Source organism: Martes martes (genome assembly GCF_963455335.1).
Source record: "Martes martes genome assembly, chromosome: 4".
Taxonomy (NCBI): Eukaryota; Metazoa; Chordata; class Mammalia; order Carnivora; family Mustelidae; genus Martes; species Martes martes.
In genome coordinates, this window is record NC_137891.1 from 149,888,295 (window position 1) to 149,914,349 (window position 26,055).

At 45.3% G+C, this 26,055-nt stretch overlaps 2 protein-coding genes across 2 annotated transcripts in view; one reads left to right on the plus strand and one right to left on the minus strand.

The window, feature by feature from the left end:
- Positions 1–275: 275 nt before the first annotated feature.
- Positions 276–16,658, minus strand: SHISAL2A (shisa like 2A; the record flags this gene model as incomplete). Its single annotated transcript, XM_080801001.1, has 3 exons — positions 276–556; positions 10,290–10,429; positions 16,477–16,658. The coding sequence occupies 3 exons, from the start codon at positions 16,656–16,658 to the stop codon at positions 303–305; spliced, it is 576 nt and encodes a 191-aa protein (XP_080657127.1). The 3' UTR covers positions 276–302.
- The window catches only part of TUT4 (terminal uridylyl transferase 4), a 197,963-nt gene continuing 188,254 nt past the window's right edge, over positions 16,347–26,055 (plus strand). The window contains exon 1 of the mRNA XM_080800998.1: positions 16,347–16,868. The gene's annotated coding sequence lies outside the window, so the exon portion shown is untranslated. The remainder of the gene's footprint in view (positions 16,869–26,055) is intronic.

The following is a 26,055-nucleotide window of genomic DNA, read 5'->3' on the forward strand; positions in this document are numbered from 1 at the left end:
GAGTTCTCTGACTTCCCCCTTAGGCGAGTGGCTCCTGTGAGCCTCCATAACCCCAGGCTTCCCCCTGACTGCATGGAGTTGTTACTGACCATTTCCCCGGGACTCATGTCTAAATTCTCTTTGACCCACAGGAGGTGAGGCAGAGCAGTATAACTGGGTCCACCGCAGGGCCTGGGTGGGGTTGCTGGGGAAAGCCCTCATTTATCCCACCAGTCTCCCAAGTCCCTTTGATCATCCCTACCCCCACCTTTCATGGAAAAGAGGCTCCAGAAAAGGATGGTGTAGAGACATTTATTGGATGTTTATGGGGTTGGTCCACATAGGTCTAGATTTGGGACAGGGGCCTCCTGAGGGCTGCCTGGGATGTCACTGGCAGTCACTGTGGCCATGAAGCAGTGCTGGAGCAGGCGTTTGGGGTCCACGGCCTGCTCCTCATTGTAGTCTAGCCGTGGGTTCAGGAAGGGGTGATTCTGTCGGAGAATGCTCACTCCTGGCACCTCCATTGAATTGCCTGCGTTTCCACCTTGGCAGCCAGGGGGCGCTTCCTCCTTGGGGTCTGGAAAAGAGCAAGCAGAAGGCGTTCCTTTTACAGACCTTCTTCCCCCACTGTCAAACTCACCCTGGCCAACTTTCCTGAGTGCTCACCTTGGGCAGGACTGCACTCAGTCTTATATGCATCATTTGCTTAACAAATATTTATTAACAACATACTACATCCTTCACTAGGAGCTGTCAGTGTTTCTAATGAACTTAAAGTCTAGTGGGGGAGACAGACAATAAACAATTGTTAGGAAAAAATGAAGACTTGACCTTGACCATAAACCCATGAGGTAGGTACTATTAAAAACTCATTTTATAGATGAGGATACAGGATGAATACACAACTAGCATGCAGAGATGTGCTGGAAAAATTTAAAACATACATTATTCTCTTCTTTTTTTTTTTTTTTTTTAAAGATTTTATTTATTTGACAGATGGAGATCACAGAGAGGCAGGCAGAGAGAGCTGAGGAAGCAGGCTCCCTGCCGAGCAGAGAGCCCGATGCAGGGCTCGATCCCAGGACCCTGGGATCATGACCTGAGCCAAAGGCAGAGGCTTTAACCCACTGAGCCACCCAGGTGCCCCTACATTATTCTCTTCTTTAAGAATAGATTTCATGACATGCTGCTGATTTATCCTCTCCTCCTCTTGTATATGAGCTTGAAAGGAGGCTCACTTGACATTAGTATTGCCCACTTCCCGTTCATTACTTATTCTGCCAAAATTTACTTGGTTTCTGCTCCCAACATACCTCAAAATGTTTTGTCACTAAATCCCACAGTCACTTACAAATCCTTATCTCCCTTGACTTGTCCGGAGCATTTGACACAATTGAGCATTCTTGCCTTTTTGGATAGAATGTGTATCAAGTGTTCAGGGGTACCTGGCTGGCTCAGCTGGTGGAGCATGACACTCTTGATCTCAGGGTTGTGGGTTCGAGCCCCATGTTGGATATAGAAATTACTTTAAAATAAAATCTTAAAAAACAAAAAAAGCATACCAACTGTTCAAGCCAGAAATGTGAGTCACCAAGTCCCTCTGATTTCACCAATTACCATCTTCCATATTCACCCATTTCTCTACATCTTCATGGCCACCAACCTCGGTCAAGCTTTTCATCTTCTTCCTCCCAGACCACTGGAACAGCCTCTAGTTGGGTCTCCTTCAGTCTACCCTCCACTTTGTAACCAGAGAGAACTTTCTAAAGTCAAGTGAGTCCATGTACTATTCTTTCTCAAAAGCCTTCAATGTCTTCTCATGACCTGTTATCCTTGGGGTGGCATTCAAGGCTCTTCACATACTGGGCCTATCCCTTCTCTTTGGCTTCATTACTATCACTCTTAAGAACTCTGTGTTTGCAACACCAAGGTTTTCATTGTACCCTAAATAGCTCCATTTCTTTACATCTCTGATTTTTTGCTTATGCTGTTTCTTCTGCCTGGAATGGCATTTTTTACCTTCTCTGTCTAGAAAACTCCATTGATGGGGGGGATACCTAGGAAGAACGATAACTTTGAAACTAGGGGAAGAGTGAATTTTAAGAAGGAAGTTATATTGGACATTGGAGTTGGCTACCTAACATTCATTCCACCTCTTCCCATCTGGTAATAGCAATTGTATTTGGGTGGTATTGGTCCCATCCCAACTCTAGGTTTGGGGCCTGGTTGATCTGAGCCAATCAGATAATCCCATTCCTTTGCCATGTGGCTCCGTAATGGGTGCATAGCATTTACCTGGGGACAACGATTGGGTTAGGGGTGGACACATGACCTGAATGGTCCAATCAGAGTAGAGCTCAGCTCCCTGCACCTTTGAAGGAAGAGATAATTCCCTCTTTCTTCTCCTGGCTAAAGTGAAACAAAAAGCTGGTGGCCCCAGGGACTGTTGGGTAGCCAACTTTCTACCATAAGAAAAGTCAGCCTGAGGAGTAAGCCAACTCAAAATAGAGGGTAGAATTGAAAGAATCTTAGAGGATGGAGCCACAAGCCTGACAACATAGTGAAATTCTAGTTCAACCATGTATAAAGCCCGCCTTACTTTTAGACTTCTCACCTATAGAGCCAATAAATTTCTTTTTTTTTTTTTTTCTTTTTTTTTTTTTTAAATTTTATTTATTTATTTATTTGGTGCAGAGAGAGACAGAGACCACAAGTAGTCAGAGAGACAGGCAGAGAGAGGGGGGAAGCAGGCTCCCCGCCGAGCAGAGAGCCCGATGTGGGGCTCGATCCCAGGACCCCGAGATCATGACCCGAGCCGAAGGCAGAGGCTTTAACCCACTGAGCCACTCAGGCGCCCCAATAAATTTCTTTTTTTGTTATTTGTTTTGTTTTGAACTTTCTATTCTTAAAGAATTGAAGACTCATAAGAAGTTAAAAAAAAAAAAAAAACAGTACACTTACCCTTCACCTAGCTTTCCCCAATGATAACATCTTAAATAACCACAGAACAACCTCAAAACTAGGAGACCGATATTGATACAATATGATTAACTAAACTACAAATCTTGTTCAATTTCTACCAGTTTTTATATGTACTCTTTTTGTGGTGTACTATCAAAGTTGATCACATATATAGACTTATATAATCACAGCCACCATCAGGATAAACTCTTCCATCACGAAACTTCCTCATGCTTCCTCTTTATACTCGAACCTTCCTTCTAAATCTAACTCCTGGGGGTGCCTGGGTGGCTCAGTTGGTTAAGCGACTGCCTTTGGCTCAGGTCATGATCCCAGAATCCCAGGATCAAGTCCCACATCAGGCTCCCAGCTCCATGAGGAGTCTGCTTCTCCCTCTGACCTTCTCCCCTGTCATTCTCTCTCTCACTCCCTATCAAAGAAATAAATAAAATCTTTAAAAATAAATAAATAAATCTAACTCCTGGTAACCACTAACCCATTCTCTATTACTATAATTTTGTCATACCAGATATGTGATATAAATGGAACTATGTGGTATACAACCTTTTAAGATTGGCTTTTTACACTCTTTATAACGTCCTTGAAATCCACTTAAGTTGTTGTGTGTATCAGTAGTGCATTCCTTTTTATGGCTGCATATATTCCATTGTATGGTTGTACCATCTGCTCATTGAAGGACTTTTGGGTTGTTTCCAGTTTTTGTCAATTGCAAATAAAGCTGCTATGAACATTCATGTTTAGGTTTTGTGCAGATATACATTTTCATGTCTCTAGGATAAATACGTAGGAGTGTAATTGCTGATTTGTATGGTGTAGTGGGCTGCATGGTAACCCCTGGATATTAGGTCCTAATCTCTGGAACCTGTGAATGTTACTTCATATGGTAAAATTTGCCAGATGTGATTAAATAACAGTGTTTTTTCCCCCTTAAAGATTATTTACCTATTTGACAGAGAGTTGGGGGAGAGTGCAAGCCAGGGGAGCTATAGAGAGAGAGGGAGAAGCAGGATCCCCACTGAGTAGGGAGCCCAATGCAGGGCTTGAAACAGGACCCTGAGACCATGACCTGAGCCAAAGACAGACTCTTAACCACCTGAGCAACCCAGACACCTCAAATTAAGGATTCTGAGATAAGGAGCTTATCCTGAATTATCTGGGTGGATCCTAAATGCCATCAAAACTGCCTCTATAAGAGAAACGGAGACAGAGATGGACCCACACACAGTGATGTAAAGACACATGCAGGGATTGCAGTGATACAGCTCCAAGCAGAGGGATGCTGGCAGTCACCAGAAACTGAACAAGGCAAGGAACTTATTCTCCCCTGGAGCCTTTGATCTCAACCCAATGAGATGGATTTTGTATTTCTGGCCCCCGGAAATGTGAGATAATGCATTTCTGTTATGTTAAGCCACCAAGTTTGTGGAAATTTGTAACAGTAGCCATAGGTATCTAATACATAGAGTAAGTGTATGTTTAACCTAATGAAAACACCAAGCTGATAGATGGTGAGAAGGGCCGATTAGGGTTCTCCCACCAACACCTTTTAGAGGGAGAACTGAACTCTTGTCTATCAATCCCCCCCATTTTTTGGTCTCTTATTAAATATGTCTAGGTTGGAATATCACCTCTACACGTACCTCATGCACCTCATCTGCAAAATAGAGTTAATAGTCACCACTTGGCAGAGTAGTTGAGTAGTTTAAAGGGGGTAAGGTGTAAAAAGCGTAGCGCCTAGCACAGCGGTAGGAACTCAGTCATCCTTCTGATCAAGTTAGTTCCTCACAAGGTACCAGAGTGCCAGAGTAAGAAAGTTATGGTCTTTGTGCATCCTCAGTTTGGGGGATGGGGTTGCGGTGGGAGTGATGGGACATTACAGAATGCCTGGGCAGTAGGAGGAGCCTATTTTCAGAAACTCTGGTCCATTTCCACTCTGTCCTTGTTAAGGTACTTCCCACACTGCCCTTGTTCCCACAGTCATGTATCATGGCCCCAAGATACAGTGCAATGATTGTAGGCTTTAGAATCTGGGAGATCAGGGTTGACTCCGCAGCAACACAGGCTCAGTAGCTCTGTGACTTGGCTATTTCACTTCCCTTGGCTAACCCTCCGTTTCCTTTGCTGTACGTTGGGGCTAATGATCTCTGCATATGTCCTACTGAGAGGGAGACAGAAATGAGACACTTTTGTAAAGGTAAAACTCTGCTGAATGTAAGACAGTGGGCCTGTAAGCTGTCTCAGATGCAGGGGGGACAGGAGGCTCCTGGTAGATGCTGGGAGTTCAGAGGAAGGAGAGCACAGCACTTCATGAATGGGAGGAACTAAGCTGAGTTTGGGCAAAAGGCAGAGAGAGATGAAAGCTATCACTTAGTAAAAGGTCAGGAAATGCATTTTCCATCTTGAAAATAAGAAGCAAAGAGCAAGAATACAAGCTGTCTCAAACCCTGGAAACGGAATTATCCAGCTGGTGGCTGATCAATGAAAAATACGAGGGTGGTTTTCATTCACAGGGTCAAGGCATGAACTGTATTTCCTTTGAGTCAGAAAGGCTTGAGGGGATAAAACGGGGAGAGGGGAGGGAAAGAGGACACAAACAGGAGCACCCCACAGAACTCACCTGGTGACAGAGAAAGAATAGGACTTTGGAGACACGAAAACACATGTATTAGAATTCCAGTTCCATGATTTACAAGCTGTAAACCCTTGGGCAAGTCATCTAACCTCCCTGACACCTGGATTTTACATCTGTGAAACAGGGGGCAATAATATCTCCCGCACTGGGATAGTTAGGAAAATGAGATGAGATAGTGCATGTAAAGTTTCAGTGTCTGGTACGCAGTGAGGACTTTCCTTTCGCAGCATAGGGATAAGGAGACAAAGGAGGGGGGAGGCTGACATAACTCTGTCACTTGCTCACTAGGTGACTTTGGGTCCCTGTCTGTAAAATCCTCACTTGTAAAATGCATAGTAATAAAATCTATACTCCGCCCAGTTACTGTGAAGAGCAAATGAGATAGTCTATTTAGAATTAGTTCATTCCTTTTAACTGTGATATCATATTTCATTATTCCTCTCCTGAGGGACATTTAGTTTGTTTCTTACACAATAAGCTATCATGGATCTATCTGTACAAGTCCTCTCCTAGTGCAACTATTTCTCTAAGGCAGATAATTAGAAGTGGAATTGTGGAGTCTAGGGTATAGATATTTTTAGTTTAAACAGATACTGCCAAGTTGGTCCACAAAGTGGTCATACTAATTTATACTCTTACCAGTAGTATATGACAGTATCAATTCCTCACAGTCAAATTTCTCTCTATTAATATGACCAATTTTGGGACTTTTGCCAATGTAATTTTTTTTTTAAAGTTTATTTACTGGGGCGCCTGGGTGGCTCAGTCATTAAGCGTCTGCCTTCAGTTCAGGTCTTGATTCCAGGCTCCTGGGATGGAGCCCTGCAACAGGCTCCCTGCTCAGCAGGAAGCCTGCTTCTCCCTCTCCCCCTGCCCCCCGCATATGTTCCCTCTCTCACTGTGTCTCTCTCTGTCAAGTAAATAAATAAAATCTTAAAAATAAATAAACAGTGCTCGCTTCGGCAGCACATATATTAAAAATAAATAAACAAATAAAGTTTATTTATTTATTTTAGTAATCTCTACCCCAATGTGGGACTTGAACTCACGAACCCAGGATCAAGAGTTGCATGCTCCTCTGACTGAGCCAGCCAGGCACCTCGCCAATGTAATTGTTTAAAAAAGTTATATAATTGAGGTTCCTGGGTGGCTCTGTCGGTTAAGCGTCCAACTCTTGCTTTTGGCTCAGGTCACGGGTCTCAGGGTTGTGAGATGCAGCCAGCTGAGTGGCCCTCAGCACCCAGCAGGGACTCCGCTACAGGATTGTCTCTCTCCCTCTCTCTCTGTCCCTCCCCATCTGTGCACATACTCTGTCTCTCTCAATCTCTTCCAAATAAATAAATCTTCCTCTCTCTCTCTAAAATAAATATATCTTTAAAAAATTTTTAAAATCACATCATTTTTAAATTGCATTCTTCTTTCTTTCTTAATTGGGGTTGAGGAGCCGAAGGAGGAGAGAATCTTCTTCTTCTTCTTCCTTTTTTTTTTTTTTAAGGAGGAGAGAATCTTAAGCAGGCTCCACACCTGGCACAGAGCCCAACACAAGGCTCAATCTCACAACCCTGGGATCATGACCTGAACAAAAATCAAGAGTCGGACACTTAACCAACTGAGCCACCCAGGTGCCCTGCATTCTTCTCATTATTAGTAGGGTTGAGCAGCATCTTTTCGTGTGTATTGAGCATTTGTGTTTCTTTTTATGTACATTACATTTTCCTCATTTGTTTAAAGATGTGCCTATATATTCTGGATGTCAGTCTCATCTCTATTTTATATATAGTTGATTCTCATTATTCACAGTAGTTGTATTCTATAAAGTCACCACAAACACTGAATTAATGAATGCTGAATCATTGCTCCTATGGAAAATACAAGGTTAAGTTCCTGTGTGCCTTTGGTCACAACAGTTTTGTCAACTGTCCAATGCATAAATTTGTTTTGTTTGAAGACACATTATTTAATATATATTATTGATTCATTAACATTGAACTCATGACCAACAGCGCTATAACTCCTGCCTGAACCAAGTTTATCTAACACATGTATTTTCTGCACAGGGCACATCACAGCCTTCTCACCCTTAGGAGTAGTAGAGAATACATCAGCACTACATTTGGGGGCCACTTTAAACGGTGAAGTTAACAAGAATCACAAAAATGCAAAAAACATGGCAGTAAATAGACCCTTGTTTACAGTAGGAGAACTGAAAACAAGAAGGCAGAGTGTAGACTTGTTTAACATCAGCTGGGAATGTGTGTGATAGGGCAACTCAAATTTCTTGCTGCTCTGCACATGTCCACACCACAAATGACCTCAAAAGCACTGCAATTATTGATTTGGAGGTTACAGATAAATTTTAGCAAGTAAACAAATTTGCAAATATCAACTCTGTGAATGAGGATTCTCTATATGTGTGTATTTATCTTTATGTTTATAAAACCTTTGTAGTCCATCACTTGTTTTGTAATGTTACGTATGATGTCTTTGTATTTTTTTTTCTTTTTTTTTTGAGAGAGCGGGGGAGAGAAAGAGAATAAGTGCGTAGGGAGGGGCAGAAGGAGAGAGAGAGTCTTAAGTAGGCTCCCTGCTGAGCGCTGGGCCCTCTCGGCTCATCCCATGACCCTGAGATCATGACGTGAACCAAAATTAAGAGTTGGATGCTTAATTGACTGAGCTACCCAGGCGCCCCTGTCTTATTTTTATTTCATGATTATTTGGATTTGATGAAGGTAAATTTGCCAATTTTCCCCTTATTTAAAAAAGTTAAATGTTTTATTCAAATTCCTATATTTTAATTAATCTGTCTCTAGACTCTCTTTTTATTCTAGGGTTTTTCAGATTGACACTGTTTACATTTTGGGTTGGATAATTCATTGTTGTGGAGCATTGTTCTCTGTATTGTAGCAGGTTTAACAGTATCCCTGGCCTCTACCAAGAGATACCTTCCCCAGTTGCGACAACCAAAAACGTCTCCAGACATCGCCAAATGTCCCTGGGGAGTTGGGTGGTAATGTGCTCCCCGTTAAGGACCATGGAATTGCCCAATTCTGTCAACTGCTGTGCCAAAATCAAGTGGACAATTTATCAAACTTTTAAAAATGTCTCTTACCTGATAGGGCAAGTCCCTCCTCTTTTTCTTTTTCAAAATTGTTTTGCACTTTTACTCTTCTAGATACATTTTAGAACCAATTTGACAAATTCCATGAAACGTTTTCTTGGGAATTTTATTTATAAATTAATTTGGAAGTGACAGGTCTGTGACATTGAGCCATCTGTCCACATACATGCCATATCTCATGAGATAGGTTCTTTGATGCCTTTCATTAACTTCTATGATTTTTCTCTATACAAGTTGAAGCCTGCGCTGTCTCTGGTCTCCCTGGGCTGTCTGGATCTATACTCAGGCTTTCTTCCTGTTTCCCTGCCAGCCTCCCAGGTTTCTGACTACAAGGGGAGCCAGAAGAATCCTCCTACCCTCAAAAGCCATCCCTCCTGCTTTTCAATGCTCAGCAACAGGAGGATTATTTATTGTCACTGGGATCTGAGAAGGGTTCTTCGTGCTGCTGCTTGTTGCACAAGTTGATATCAAGCTGGAAAACTAATCTTTTACAACTAAATTCTCTGAAATTTAGCTACTACCCACCTTTCTACTGCCCTGATCATTGCCACCGCTCTGCTTCTGCTTAGCTTGAATTCCTGCCTGGCCTTCTTTCATATGGTGCCCCAGGATGAATGACCCAGTCACTGCACAGGTCTTACTCAGAACTGCCCACACATTTTTACCCATTATTTACCCTATCCTGGAATGCCTTTTCTCCTTTTGCCCAACCAACTCCTTTGCTAATTCAGCACTCATTCAAATCTACTCTCCTTTTTGAAATTATCCTTATATTTGGTATTAAACAATTTTGTACTTAATTTCATATCTGCACAGACCCAGTGTGGTAGGCAGAAGAAAGAGCACGATTCAAGGTAGAAAAACATGGGCTGAATTTTAGCCTTACCGTTTATTAGCTGTGACACTTTGAGTAAGTCATCTAATCTGTCTTAGCCTTGATTTTCTCATCTGTAAAATGGAGATGATAATACTCATTTTGAGTGCTCTCTACCAAACGACACAGAAAGATCATTTGCCAGTAGGCACTTGTATCTTTCATAGTACCTTGCAGAAGTTGTAAAAGCGTGTGTAATAAAGACTTATGAAGAAGCAACACTTTTGGCAGGGGGGTCCTTTGAGGCTCTAGAGGGCCTACGCCAATAACGAAGGAAGGGGTAGTCCAGCAATTCAGATTATCAAAAAAACAAAACAAAACTGTATTTAATTTCTGAACAAACCGAGTTTGGAGAGCAGCAAGTTTTGCTTATTAATTCCATTTTGTTTGGGATAATATTAAAATCAGTTTTCATTCCCTAAGGCTAGAATTTTAAAGCAGTGTCTGAGAAAATCCACAAATGGATTAATCTTTGTGTGACAAATACAACACTGACTATATCAAGTTATTCTGATTAACATTGAGCACATGAGGAGTTTGGGATGTAAATGTTCAGATTGTGAACCTCCTAAAAAATGTGCTCCTGCTTCACAATATTCTAGGAACTCTCATGAGGCAAAGGTTCCAAATGTCATCTAAATATCCTCCCTTTGTAAGGGTGCTAGCCTGTTTAATACAAGGAAATCATGAGGTCTGTTTCTTACCTGGAGGCTGGAGGTGTAAGCCTGGGTCCAACTTCGTGTGGGGCTTAGAGCTGATGAACAGGTAACAAAGCACACAGGCAGTGACAATGAAGGCCAGGAGAACCACGGCTGCTATGGATAGGCCCACAAGGGCGCCAATGCTGGGGAGAGAAGACCAGAGGGAGCCAAGTGTTGGGAAGGGACTTAGGAGGTAATCTACGATGACGTATGAAGTGCTGTTCGTGTTACTGGCACCAGCAGGCTTCAACTTCTGTTCTGTCTCTACTTACCATAGGCTCTTTGTGGCTAAGCATGAGACAGAACGTTAGCTATACGCCCAGGACTCACCACGTATGTAACACGACTTGTGTCAGCACCACCACGTAGTTGGGACTCAGTACATGTTCCCTTTCTTCTCTTCTCCTTCCTTCCCCACTTTCTTCGACTTGATTCCCGCCCACCCCGCCCAGGGAGCTGGAGACGGTCTTCAACAGCCCTCCCCATGGTGCCATTTCCTAGAAATCAAGACACATAGCAGGCCTTAGCTAAAAACCAGCTGTCCTTCCAGCCTCAAGGTAGCGTCTGACTCACCCTCCAGTGGGTCATCTTTCTCTCCCCTTTTCCCCCTATGCCAGGCTAATCCACCCAGGACACTTCTCTCAGGGCCTTTAGCACTTCCCACTGGGTCAGGCAGCCCAGTGTGGTAGGAAAGAGCAAAGGGCTTTGGAACCAAACCTGCCTGGATTAGGACCCAGGTATGTAACAACTCACTCTAAGGTCTTGACGAAGTTATTATACCTTTTGAGCCTCAGCTTCTTTGTCTGAAAAGTGAAAATGATCAAAACATAGTATTTCACAGAGGTACCTGGGTGGCTCAGTCAGTTAAGCGTCTGCCTTCGGCTCAGGTCATGATCCTAGGATCTTAGGATCAAGTCCCACATCAGGCTCCCTGCTCAGTGGGGAGTCTGCTTCTCCCTCTCCCTCTGCTGGTCCCCTGCTTATGTGTGCTCTCTCTGTTAAGTAAATAAACAAAATCTAAAACACACACACACACAGAGTACTTCACAGGTGGTAGTGAGGATGACTAATATATGCAATATTCTTGACACATAGTAGGTTTTCAACATATTCCTCATGTGTTCCTTCAAGGAAGAATCAGACCATAAATAATGAGCTTTGTCCTCCTCTTGCAGAAGCCCTAGCACATAGTAAGCATTTCGTGTGAGGCGAACGTGAGAGGCGAACGTAGCATTTCGTAAATATTACTGAATACCTACTGTGTATTAGGCACTGTGAGATGTTCTCCCAACAACAGTGGAGAGGTCAGCAGCAGGCTTTGTTTGTGTGCCCTTCCTGTCTCTGACTTCTTTACCAGCTTTTCTGGCCACTCCGCTCCCTGACCCCAGCCCCAGGCTCCTGCCCTTGCTGCTTCTGCCAGATTTTGGTCCCAGCTAGCTGATGACTTATTTTCCATCTAGTTGGTGGCTAAGTTCCACTAAGCAGAACCACCTTAGAGCTTTGGAAAACCTGTCTTCCCATGGTTAAATAAATTATTGAACACCACTGCAATGGAATAGTATAGAGCCATTAAAAACATGTTTTCAAGTAATATTTAAGATCAAGGATAGGGATGCCTGGGTGGCTCAGTTGCTTAAGCATCTGCCTTTGACTTGGGTCATGATCCCAGTGTCCTGGGATCAAGTCCCACATCGGGCTCCTTGCTCAATGGGAAACCTGCTTCTCACTTTCCCTCTTCCTGCTGCTTCCCCTGCTTGCGCGTGCTCTCTCTCTCTCTCAAATATATAAATAAGTAAATAAATAAAAATCTTTTAAAAATAAAATCTAAAAAAGATCAAGGATAAGTTCTGATGAGATAATGCTAAGTGAAAAGAGTAGAACATATTACTAAATATACGGCATAACTCCAACTTAAATAAACATAAACATATACGTAAGTATACATATGTAAGTTTGGGTAGAAATATACCAAAATGCTAACAGGCTGTCTCTGGTTATAGTGCGGGCTGTGGATGTCCTGCCTGTGTCCCATGGGGTCTTGTAATTGTAGAATATTCTGGCCAGGGTTTCAAATGCCACCATCTGTATCCCTTGGCTTGAGGGCTTTCTTTGGGCCCAGAACAGTCTCGTCTGTACATTGAGCAGGTCAGAAGTGCAGGAAAATTAGTGCCTCCCTTCTCCCATCGCCATACACCCAATGATTGACGCAATCGTACGTGAATATCCAGTTTCCTGGCTCTCAGGTGGGATGATTCTGGGGTGTAATTTCTACAGGGCCGGCAGAGTTCGGCAGGCATAAGCTCCAGCGACCCTCAGTGGTGACCCAATATTGTTTGCTCTTACCCTTCCCTGCCTCCTTTTGCCAGCCTCTACCCATGTTTTCTAGGATGACTTTCCATACAAACTACTTGCCCTCAAATCCTTGTTTCTAAGTCTTTTGGGGAATCCGAGCTAAGCCACTAGATCTCCCATCGTTCCCCTATCCTTTCCACATTTTCCATATTGAGCACGCAGTCTCTTTTAGTTCTTGTAAGTACTTTAATGAAATATTATTTCCCCTTCTGAGATATGCTCATTGTTTGTAAGGCTATTATCTGGAAGGCCTGTGCTGCAGTAGGGACCCCACACTTTACATGGGACATCTGTGGCCAGCAGGATGGAAAGGGCCCTCTAAACGTAAGGTCCTTTGAGGAATGGGTGGGAGAGCTGGTGGGAGATATCCCAGATTAGCAGTCAGTCAGGGAGCCGGCGCTGTCTCTGATGGTCTCTCTGGGGACTGAGGAACCAGGCCCCAAGACCAGAGCTGGGAACAACAGAGGAGGCTCCAAGCTGAAACATCTGTGCTTGGCAGAAGATGAACTTTAAATGATGGGAGTTGTCCCCAGGTGAATGGACTGCCTCGAGAGACGGTAAATTCTGTATTCCCACACTGGTTTGTAAAGAACACTGGGATGAGCACACTTCTCAGTGAAGTTAGTTTCCTGCCCTGGCTGAGAAGCTGAAGAGCTGCTAGCCTTCTAGGAGTTCACAGAGCCGTAACTCTGAGAGACAGATAACACACTGTGACCCCTAGGAAAGAACTGGAGAGGCGGTCTAATATTTCTCCGTTAGGGCTTTTGAGTCAGGCAGTTCTAAGTTCAAATCTGGGTTCTGTCATACATAAACTGAAAAATCCTTCATCTCTTGATCTCGTTTTCTTCATTTGTAAAGGCTCCTATCTCACCAGGTGTCCCTGAAGATGAGACGAGGTGGTGTATATACAGCGGCCGACAACCGATTCTGCCCTACACAAGGCTACTGCCTTTTGGCTCACGTTCTGGTAAAAAACAGAGCTACTAATAGAGGGTGTTTGAAAAGTGGACCAGACATGTGATAGCACGAGCTGCTTCTCCACAGGGAGTCTTCACTTCCTGAGACACACTTTTAGAGACAGCAATTCTCTTGGAGCACCATCCACGGAAAAAGTTGTTTACCTGGAGATTTTTATGTTTTTAAGGACCAACTTTCATGAAAAAGGCCAAATGGAGTTGAGAGCAAAACACGATCTCCGCCCTGCCATGGTGGGGCTCTGAGGAGCACTCCAGAAGGGTTGTTTTAGGGTTTAGAGTACACCGATTACCTAGATGCCCTGGGGACCCTCCGTTCCTCTCCTCCACTTTGCAACTGTCTGTGATGTTTATGAACCACGTTATGTCCAAGCCAAAGAAGAGTCAGCCCTGCAGGCCAAACTTCTCAACTGCCCTTGAGGCCACAGAATGGGAGCACACCAAGATGTGATGTGACCTCAGAGGTCACCCCATTCAACCCTCCACCTCACTGTCTGGGCCACTAAAGCATCCAGATATCACGCACAGGCCAAGGCAATAGGAGGGTACCACAGGGGTGTTAGAGGGAAGGAGGTGTCAGAAGAGGGAGGGGATCTTGGCTAGGTGTTGAGGGGTGTGTGTGTCTCCAAGGGCCAGCACAGTGCCCAGAAGATAGCAGAGGGTCACTGAATGTTCTTTCAAACTATCTGAGTAGAGGGGTTTCTGAGAGAGCCAGGCTAGCTTTAGACAGTTGTGCCATAGGACAAGCCCGGACTTGGGCCAGACAGGCCTGAGTTTTCATCCCAGCTCTGCCACTTGCTCTCACCAGGGCCTCATGAGAGAGTAACTTAACTGCTTTCAAGTTTTCTCATCTGTAAAATGGGCAGAAGACATGCCAGGGTTGTGAATGTGTGAGTACATCTAACTCTTGGTTCGTCCTTGCTGATGTTTAAATCTCAGTCCACCAAGACATTGCTAGAAGATCTTGGACGATTCACTTCTGTACTCCAAGCTTCACTTTCCCACCTGTGAAACAGGGAAAGAAACTCCCTTCTACTGAACGCCTACAGTATGTACTAGTCACTTTCACACGCATTATTTCACCTAATCTTCACAATTCCACAAACAGGTAGTACGATTGCCATCTTGAAGATGAAAAAAGAGCCTTAGAGATAATTTGGCCAAATTCACATAGCTACTAAGTGACAGAGCCACAGTTTGGGCTGACGGGGTTCTAATCAGCCCCAGAGTTCCACACTGTCTCTATACCTCAAAGGGAAGTCAGTGCTAACATATTTCACGCCCAGCTCAGTGCTAAGTACACAGTGGGTCTTCAGCAACTACTCCATTGTTATACTCTAGGTGCATGTCATATCTCTCTAAATGGATAGTGGGCCTCCTCAGGGGGAGGGAATAATTAATTTTTGTGTCCCTATTGCCTACAATAGTACCTGGCACAAAGCAAAGGCTATAAGGAATGAATGAATATGTGGCTGAATAGAGAATAAGCTAATATAATTCCTCAGGTTACAGATAGTAGCCGAATATGCAGGACTGGCAAGCCTGGTTATCTGAAAATAGTTGAACGGTCTAGAAAAAGCGATTATCTGTAATTGTCAGTGGCATATGTCAAGTTGTCAAGATCACCTCTTTGTCTCTTTGGTCCTAGTCAGAAATCAGGGCAATCTTTTATCATACTCTTCATCTGATAGCTGTAAAGACAGGCTCAGAGAGGTTTCTGTGGCCAGTGTCCTTTCCCACCCAGAGGGTATGCAGCCTCTGGTCACACATCTCCAGGAACAGGAAAATCACTGTCTCCTGAGATGGCCCGCTCCATTTTTGCTGATGCCTATTTCCCAGAGCAGGCTCAGGCTCGGGTCCTATTTTCTGGGTGAGGCCTCTGGAGACTGATAGAGACTGAGACCCACTGCCCTCTCAGCACCACACTTAAGGTTCCAGGAATGTCAGCACTGGCCTATCTACCCCCCGCCCTGAACAGGCAGGGAAACTGAGGTCCTTTGGGTGGGGAGTCACCCAAATTACATTTCTGTTAATCTTTACTGAGCTGGCTTCTGCTGTGGCCTTATGATGTTGCATGCAGCTCTGATCCCTTGGTCCTCTGCTTTAGCTAGGGAGTTGAGTACACGCCCAGAACCCACCCCTGGCCTGGCACAGCTAAGTGCTCGGTAAGGGGTAGTTGAAAGAATGACTAAATATGAGGAGGAAGAAAGGGTTGAGCCTCAGCTAGGCTGGGACTGACTTGGGGTGTAGCATGACAGGAGGAGTAAGACTTGGGGCTGAGGTCTGGATGTAGGGCTAGACCATGTTTGGAGTCAGGGTGGGCGGGAGAGCTGAGGTAGGTTCCCTGGAGGACTCGGGGAGGTTGGGCTGGTGATCAGTATTGCCTAGGGAGTGAGTAAAGTCAGGGATGAGGTCAGGCTCATATTAGGATGGGCACCCTGGTGAGCTCTTGGATTAGGGTAGAGTTTGGATTTCCTGTGAATGTGGGAGATGGGAGTGTTGTGTCAGGGAGAGGATTGGTGTGTAATCTGGGGCTGGGTTCAGGGTGGCAGAGGATGACACTGGGAGTAGAGATGGACTCAAGTTTCTCCAGGGTGGAGTTGAGGGTGAGGTTCAAGTTTGGATCCCAATAACTGTTCAGGTCAGGATGGGGGAAGGGGTTACAGAGGGAGCTGGCTTGGTGACAGGGTGAGAGCGAAGGTCAGTATTGGAACGGAAGGGCTAAAGGGCAGGTGCGGTCGATGCTGATGTTGGGGTGGGCACGTGGGTGAGGACTGAGGGTTTACCACGCGCTGGGCTGAGGGTGCAGCGAGGGGCTAAGACTGGAGTGGGGTTGGAGCTGGGGTTAGGGCCACGGCCGGTACCTGAGCCACCACATGTAGCTGTGCTCGTAGGGGAAGAAGCTGTGCGGGTCGTCGCAGCAGTATTTGTGGTCGCGGAAGCCGCAGCAGAAGACAGCGGCCGCCTCGCCCCCCGGCCGCGGGCAGCTGAAGCCGCGCACCACCTCCTGCTCGGCGCTCACGTAGCTCGTGCAAGCGCCGCTCATCGCGCCCCGCGCCGGGCCCGTCGCCACCTCGGGCCACCAGACGGCCGGGCAAGCGAGGAACGGACAGAGACAAAACTGAGCCTGAGAAAGACAGAGACGGAGGGAGAGAAAAGCAGAGAGAAGCAGCGAGACAGAGAGAGACGCGGCGAGAGGCGCGGAGACGCAGCGGCTAGAGACCTAGAGTCCCTGAGGACCCAGAAGGGCCACCAGGTACGCGGACCGAGCGCGGCGGGAGAGGATGTGGAGGAGGAGAGAGACAGAGAAGGGAGGAGGGCGGAGGAGCGGTGGGAGTGGAGAGCGGCGGGAGGGCGCCGGGGAGAGCGGGCGCCAGAGCGCGAGCGCGGGTGGGGGCGGGGGGACTGGAGGGGAGGGCGACCCGCGGCGCCGAGAGGAGGGAGCTGCCCCGGGGGAGCCTTCTGGGCGCGGGTCTGTGTCTGCGCTTCCCCCAGCCGCCTCACTGCGTTCTCAGTGTATGCATGAGGGTGCTGGGAGCTCACAGAGCCTAGGCGACACGTCCATTGTGGCAGGGCGGGAATCGAAGCTGCCGCGGTGGATTCCACAGCTGCTCTCGAGCAGCCTCCTGCTGCTGGGCCCTGTGCTCCTCGCCGGCATCTCATCTCAGGGCAGGTCCAGGCGAGTGCGGGACACAGCGGCCAGGCAGTGACCGCACGGCTCGGTCAGTATGGATGATTAGTGCACTACTTCGCTTAACCTCCACACCAACCCAGAGGACCAGGGATTTTCAAACCCGTTTTATAAACGAGAGCTAAGCGCCAGAGAGGTCATTTCCTCCAGTCCTCAAGTCCGTGGGATTTTAACCTGGGTCTGTGTAGTACCTAAGCCCTTGTTCTTTCCGGGGTTCTCACTGTGCCTCTTTTTCCAGTGGACTTTAAAAAAAAGACTTTATTATTTTTTTTAAGATTTTATTTATTTATTTGACAGAGAGATAGTGAGAGAGGGAACAGAAGCAGGGGGAGTGGGAGAGGTAGATGCAGACTCCCCACTGAGCAGGAAGCCTGACGCGGGGCTCAATCCTGGGATCATGACCTGAGCCGAAGGCAGATCATGACTGAGCTGCCCAGGTGCCCCAAGAATTTATTTTTTTTTAAAGATTTTGTTTATTTAAGAAAGAGAGCGGCAGGCACACAGACTGGGGGGTGGGGGGAGAGCAGGGGACTCCCTCCAGTGTAGGGGAAAGGGCGCTGGACCCCAGCACACTGGGATCATGACCTGAGAGGAAGGGAGCCGCTTAACCGACTGAGCCACCCAGAAACCCCACAACCTTGAGATCGAGAGTCATTCTCTCCACCAAGTGATCCAGTCAGGCCTCCCTCCAGTAGAGTTCTTTTTTTTTTTTAAGATTTTATTTATTTATTTGACAGAGAGAGAGAGAGACAGAGACAGTGAGAGAGGGAATGCAAGCAGAGAGAGTGGGAAAGGGAGAAGCAGGCTTCCCATTGAGCAGGGAGCCCCATGCGGGCTCCATCCCAGGACGCTGGGATCATGACCTGAGCCAAAGGTGGACGCTTAACGACTGAGCCAACCCAGGTGCCCTCCAGTAGAGTTCTAAATGTCTTCAGCCTCTGGCTTCCTTGCCTGTCTATTCCTTCCCTGAACAGTTAACTCAAGTAACAAGAGGGCTACATGATGTCACAAATGGAATGCCACCCCCCAGGAAGCAAAGCGGGCACACCTCTCCACTCTCAGAAATTATTTCCAGGTGACAAGAGCAGTGTTCTCACTAGGATCAGGGGATAACAGTCTGAAAGGGCCATATATGGCCCTTAGAAATTTCCTATCTGTCCTCTCAGGGTAAACTGGAGAAACTGAGGCTTTGAGAGGTACACAGCTTGGCCCAGTCACACTGATCCAAGACTAGAGACTCCTGAACTTTAGTTATCCCATTTTTTAAAAGTTTTTAAAAAGATTTTATTTATTCATTTGAGAGAGAGTGCGAGCAGGAGGGAGAGGCAAAGGGAGAAGCAGACTCCCCGCTAATCCAGGAGCCCAAGGTGGGGCTCTATCCCAGGAGCCAGAGATCATGACCTGAGCTGAAGGGAAATGCTTAACCATCTGAGCCACTGAGGTGCCCCAAGTTGTCCCATTTTATATGAGCTTTAGTTGTTCCATTCAGTTAGTCGCAGGATATTGGGGCTGAAAAAGACCTGTGGGACGTGTAACCAGTTAATGAGTCACAGTTAGTTTTAAAAAATAATCATTAGTGGGACGCCTAGGTGGCTCAGTTGGTTAAGCAGCTGCCTTCGGCTCAGGTCATGATCCCAGGGTCCTGGGATTGAGTCCCTCATCGGGCTCCTTGCTCGGCGGGGAGCCTGCTCCTCTCACTGCCTCTGCCTGCCTCTCTGCCTGCTTGTGTGTACTCTCTCTCTCTCTGGCAAAAAAAAAAAAAAAAAATCTTAAAAAAAAAATAGTCATTAGTAACACCGGAGTGGCTTAGTCCATTAAGGGTCAGACTTTTAAGCTCAACTCAGGTATTGATCTCAGGGTCATGAGTTCAAGCCCCAGGTTGGGCTCCATAATGGGCGTGGTGCCTACTTAAAAAAATAAATAAAATAAAAATAAAAAATAATAATTAAATGGAATAGAAAAAGTGCACTGTGGGATAGTAAAGCAAAGTGTTCTTTCATAAAATGCTTTTTTCAGTTACATATGTATGTACATATGTATTATGGACCAGAGCACAATGTAAAATGCATTTCTTAATTTGAGTCATGTCAAAAAGGTTTGAAAGCCACTGAGTCTCTCATTGGACAGATGGGCAGGGGCTAGCTCAAGATGACAAGATCTTTAGCTCTTCTAATTTTTTACAGGAACGGGTAGAGTAGGAAATAGTTATTGTGATGCCTGGGACACTCCCATTTCTCTATCCTTTGCTTTGGGTGTGTGGGGTAAACACGGGCATCAGGCACTCTGCACTCAAAGCTTAGCTCTCCCTGTTCCCTGATACTTCTCTGTGCTTCAGGTTACCTTTCTTCATCTAGGCCAGCTTCTAATGCTAATGTGTGCCATGCTTTTGAGCTCAACCCTGGAGTCCCTGAGAGGGATCAGATCTGGGTCTGCCCATGAGAAACACGCAGGTGGTGGGGGAGTCACACAGATGATCATAGAACAGGGCAGTGAAAGGGGAAAGGTAGGGACCATGGCTGCAGAGTGGTCACTGTCTGAAGGAGAGAGGAAGAATTTTGAGGGGGTAGTGTCCTCTAGGGTCACTATAAGGTCAGATATGAAAATTGGAGGGAATTGTTATTGTACCCCAGAAAACCTTTCTACTGAGCTGTGCATCTCTGCAAACTGGAGGCTAGATCGCGTACACTAATGAAGGTGCTCTTTGGCCTCTTTATTTATCAGATGGAAAGTAAAGGGGGTGGAGTGGATATCCTGTGGAAAGGAGAGAGGTCTCCTAGAGACAGGGTTTAGCTGAGAGGTAGAAAGCACTCTGCTCTGACTTTTGGGAAAATTGTGAAGCTGCCAACAGTTTCCAGAGCCCTTTCCCAGCCAAGAATTAACTTGTTCCTGGAGTGAGCAGGGGTGATTGTGCCCCTGAGAAATAACAAACCCAATGTCACACAGCAGTCGCTGGTCCAGGCAGGACTGGCACTCAGGTCTGCTTAGCCAAGGGTTCCTTTGGCAGCCTGATGAAGACTTCTGGACCCCTATTCAGAAGAGTACTTTTAACGACAAAAAATAAATTACTTAGGATAACAAGAATACCAGTTATATAGAATCATTATCAAAATATATATTTTAAAGGTTTTATTTATTTATTTGAGAGAGAGAGACAGGGAGAGAGAGCATAAGCGGGGGAGGGGCAGAGGGAGAGGGAAAGGGAGAAGCAGGCTCCCTGCTGAGCAGGGAGCCCAATGTGAGGCTTGATCCCAGGACCCTAAGATCATGACCTGAGCCGAGGTCAGACATTTAACCAACTGAGCTGCCCAGGTGCCCCTCAAAATATTAAAAAATATATATTTATTTTATGGGGCGCCTGGGTGGCTCAGTCGGTTAAGTGTCTGCTTTCAGCTCAGGTCATGATCCCAGAGTCCTGGGATCAAGCCCCACATCATCCCTCTCCCTCTGCTGCTCCCCCTGCTGTGCTCTCTCTCTCTCCTTCCCTCTCAGTCTGTCAAATAAATAAATAAAATCTTTAAAAAAATATTTATTTTATGAATGTCTTTCTTTTTTAATTTTTAAAAAATTTTTAAAAGATTTTATTTATTTGACAGACAGAGATCACAAGTAGGCAGAGAGGCAGGCAGAAAAAGAGGGGAAGCAGGCTCTCTGCCGAGCAGAGAGCCTGATGCCCGGCTGGATACCAGGACCCCACGATCATGACCTGAGCCAGAGGCAGAGGCTTTAACCCACTGAGCCAACCAGGCACCCCATGAATGTCTTTCTTAAACATTAAATAACAAGATCTAGAGATTGGTCTATTAGCTATTATAATTTCAAGGTAGTGAATGAGTGTAAACAGTATTTTCAAGATATTGTTATTATAATGTAATGTGAAAACCACAGCATTTGTTTACAGAAGATTCTTAGTGATGTTTGCCAACCCTAGGACTAGAACTGCCTTTTCTCTTGATCTTGGGCAAGTCTATTCCCCTCTCTGAGCTTTTATTTCCTGTCTTTTAAACGGAGACAGTAATTCCTAAATAACCACAGGAAGAACTATCATTTACTGGATATTTACTGTGTGTCAGACACTGCAGTGGTTTGTGGGTGTATTAGCATTTAATCATCCCAATAGGCTTATGAGTTAAGTGCCATTAATATCCCCACGTCCCAGAGGAAGACACTGAGGCGCAGAGAGGTAAAGTACTTTGTTTATAGGTCACCCAGCTGCTAAGCAGCAGAGCTGGGATGTGAATCCTGCTTTGCAATACTCTAGACTAGGATTTCTCAGCCTATTGACATTTTGAGAAAATTCTTTGTTGTGGTGGACGGTCCTGTGCGTTATAGAAGCTTCTGTTGCCTCTACCTACTAGATGCCAGTAGTGCCCATCCCCCAGTTGTGACAACAAAGAATGTCCCCAGGTATTGCCAAATATTCCCTGGTGAGCAAAATCTCCCGTAATTAAAAACCACCTGTCTATACTCTAGAGTTCTAGACAATGTCTTTCCTCTGCAGTGTAACCATGCTTGGGAAGCTTCTTTCCCCACAAGAGTCAGTAAAGGAAATCAAGTGCAGACAAGTACTACACTGATGATAATACTGTTTCATTTTTGTTACAGCCCATTTCCACTTGCAGAGTGCCTTCTCATACATTAGTTTGTCTGAATATTCCAGGTGAGAGAACACATAGACAGAAATTATCTAGCACAGTGCCCGGTGATTTTAGGTAACATCTTGATTTCCTTCTATTGGCTAGATGAAGTGATGGTGGTTTCGTGAGGTTAAGGGATAGTTCCAGGGTTACACAGCTAGTAAGTGGGTATTGTCATTTATCATATTGATTAACCTGTTAACTATTTTTCCCAGCTTTTCTACTTAAATCCTGAGAAGAGTTTCTGCTTTCATTGGGAGGAACAAGACAAATCAGAAGAGTTAGAATCTTTGTTTCTTGGAGTTGAAAGGATCTTAGAGGCTATTAGCTCAACACCTTGCTGCATGGTGTTCAATCCAGGGAAAAGTTGCCAGATAAAATACGGGTGGCAAGTTAAAATTGAATTTTGGGAAAACAGCAAGTAATTTTTTAAAAAGATTTAATTTATTTATTTGAGAGAGAGAGTGCAAAAGGAGAGGGAGTGGCAGAGGGAGAGGGAGAAGCAGGCTCCCCACTGAACAGGGAGTCTGACTTGGGGCTCGATTGCAGGACCCTGAGATCATGACCTGAGCCAAAGGCAGATGGATGCTTAACCGACTGAGCCACCCAGGTGCCCCAACAACAAATAATTTTTTAATAGACGTATGTCCCATATAATCATCACTAGTACCAAAGACAGCCGTGGCGCTGGCACTCCCGCTGGAGAATGATGAGCAGGGCTCAGTCAGCCATGCGATCGGAGTGGAGCGCTTATATTCTAAGGGATTAGAGGAAGGGGTCTTCTGACCGGGCTTTCCCATCTCACTGAGATGGGTCACCCCTTCTGTGTGAGAAACCTACCAGATGCAGGGGCTCAGACAGCCCTTGGGACATTCAGAAATACAGATGACAACAATGAGGTCAGTTGAACACCCACTCTGAGCCAAGCATTTCCTATACTCAAAGAGGGATAAGTATTCCTATACTCAAAGAGGGATCAGTATCAAGGAAAGTGAGAATATTTTTTACCTGTGCAATGGGAGGAAGGAGTAAAGAGAATATGGCAAGAAATGGAGGAAAATGAGGCACAAGGACTTGGAATGACAGATTAAGGAACTAAGCCTTTACTCCAAGAATAGGAATTGAGGACACACTGAAGCAGAGAGATGATATGCTCAGATTTGCTTTTGGAACATCATTTAGCTTGTGATGTGAAGGATGGATTGGAGAAGGGAGCTGGAACCAAGCTGATGAGCGAGAAGGATGATAAGTCTTGAGTTAGGATAATGGTAGCAGGAAGGAACAGGGAGAGATTTGAAAGATGTTAAGATGTGGGGGGTTTTGTTCCTGAACCGAACTATTGGGGCTATTTGTTCTCCCCTTCTTCTATGTTAATGAAACTCCCAATTTTCATCTGGGCACATTACCATACAAATAAAAACTTTATTTCTCAGTCATCCTTGTCTGAGTGGCTATTTGGTCAAGTTCATCTGACCTGTAGGATGTGCTATAGTGCCCTTACTTAAAAATATATGGTTGAGGGTGCCTGGTGGTGAGCTCCAAGTCTGGTGTCAGCTCAGGTCATCATCTCAGGGTGTTGGGATCGAGCCCCATGTCAGGTTCTGTGCTCAGCACAGAGTCTGCTTGAGATTCTCTCTCTCCCTCTCTCTCTGCCCCATCTCTGCTCACATGCCCTCAATAAATAACATAACATAACATAACATAATAACATAACATAACATAACATAACATAACACAACATAACATAAATACGTAAAATCTTTTTAAAAGAAAGGAATAGGGTTGAGGTGGCCAGCTGTCTTGGGTTGTGCAGGTGATGGCAATATCCTGAGGATGGTAGAGCCATTAACCCGGCTAAAGGTCCTTTACATAGGCTAGAAATAAACTTTAACTTTATTTGAGGATGTGTTTACTTTGGGTTCCTGTTACAGCTGCCAAATCTCCATCCTAACACAAAGCGGTAAAAGCCACAGGTGAGAGCTAAGATGTAGGGACTAAAGGAGATGTGGGGAAGAGAGGAAGCTGCAGAGGTTTTGGTGAGACCTAAGGCAGTGTTTCATTTTTGAAATGTACCTTTTTTTTTTTTTTAAGATTTTATTTATTTATTTGAGAGAGAGAGAGAGAGAGAGAAGGAGAATGAGAGAGAGAGCGAGAGAGCATGAAAGGAGAGAGGTCAGCAGGAGAAGCAGACTCCCTGCTCAGCAGGGAGCCCGATGTGGGACTCGATCCCCGGGACTCCAGAATCAGGACCTGAGCCGAAGTTAGTCGCTTAACCAACTGAGCCACCCAGGCGCCCCTGAAATGTACCCTTTTGACCACCTGCTGTGTCATCTGTCAGGGTGGAGTCCACTTGGTGATTCGTAGGGACCCAGGCCTTGGCAATCCCCTCCCTCAGCTGCCAGGCTGGCCTTGCTGGAACTGGGATCTGCCAGGTCCGCCTGCTTTCCACAGGGGTCTCCATAGTGATCTCTCCTCCAGGAAGCCAGAGCAACCGCTTCTCCTATCAGTAGTTCAGTGTCTGTCTCTGCCCCGGAGTTTATTTCTAGCCTTCAGACTTGGAACTGAAGACAAGCTCTGTCATGCTAAGTCAGGTCATTCTCATTTTTTACCTGGATTCCACAAGGCCCTCACGGTCTGGCCTCTGACTACCTCTCTTGCCCTTCACCTTATCACATGGCTCCAGACAGCACTGGCTCCATCCTTACTTCCTTAGGGTCTCTGTCTACTTAGGAACTTCCCACTTCTTTCCCCTAACTCTTTTTTTTTTTTTTTGTAAAGATTTTATTTATCTGAAAGAGAGAGAGAGAGAGCATATAAGCAGAGAGAAAAGCAGATTCCCTGCTGAGCAGGGAGCCGGATGTCAATGTTGGGCTCCATCCCAGGACCCTGGGATCATGACCTGAGCGAAGGCAGACACTTAACTCACTGAGCCACCCAAGCAACCCTCTTTCCTCTAACTCTTATTAAAATTTCAGCTCTTGGGCCCCTGGGTGGCTTAGTCAGTTAGGCATCTGCCTTTGGCTCAGCAGGGAGTCTGCTTCTCCCTCTCCCTCGGCCCCTCCCCACCTTGTGCACTCTCTCTCTCTCTCAAATAAATAAATAAAATCTTATAAATAAATAAATAGGTAAATAAATAAATAAAATTTCTGCTCTTGGCTTAAATGTCATTCCTTAGGGAGACCTCTGAACTCCAGAATAGCTCCAGTGCCAGCCTCCCTGTACTTCCTCCTGGTGCTTGTCATAATTATGTAATAATTGGTGTAATTATTTGTTTAACGCTTATCTTTCCCACTAATGTTTGTCTTTCCCACTATTCTCTAAGTAACGTGGCAGCTGAGAATAGGCCTGTTTTGTTCATTGATGTATCCCTAGACCCCAGTGCAGAACTTGACACATAAACGGGGCTCAAGAAATATTTGTTGATGAATGAATGTCCCTTTCAACCATAACTTTCCAGGAAGCACCCTCATAGTCATACTCCCCTCTCACCACATTCTAGCTCAGCTCAGAGAGGTAAATAAGCAATTAGGAGGGACCTCCTTTTCTTAGAGGACCCGGGACCAGTTGATGAAGGAAAGGTCAGCCAAACATAAAGGCCTTTGTCATATCCACAGCCAGAAGTGATCCCTCTCCAAACTCCTACCTGGTGGTCTCTGGATTGCTAATTTACTCTAAACTAATAGCAGATAGCTAAGGGATCAGTATAGGATTTAAGGAGACAACCAAAATATTGATTAATAATTAAGGCTTGGCAAAAAGCTAAACTACTAAGTGCTAAGATAAAACCTGATAAATAAAATATATTGCTTATAAATAAAGTGTTAGAAAATAACTAAAGTGCTAGTAGAAAACCAGATATTAACTACTCAAGTGTTAGCTAATTACCAAGGGATTAATTTAAAACTAGGTTGTTAGCAGATACTGGTTAGCCAATGATTAAGGTAACAGTTGATAAGGATTTAAAGTGAAATTTTTTTCCCTAGGGAACTCTTGCACATTAGAGGGGACAATGGGAGCAGCAGAATGCTGAAAAAGCATAGGAATGAAGGCCTACTTGGGACTGCAAAATCCTCAGCTAGATTCTAAATTTCTGGGGGAAACTGCTCGTCTTTGGTTTC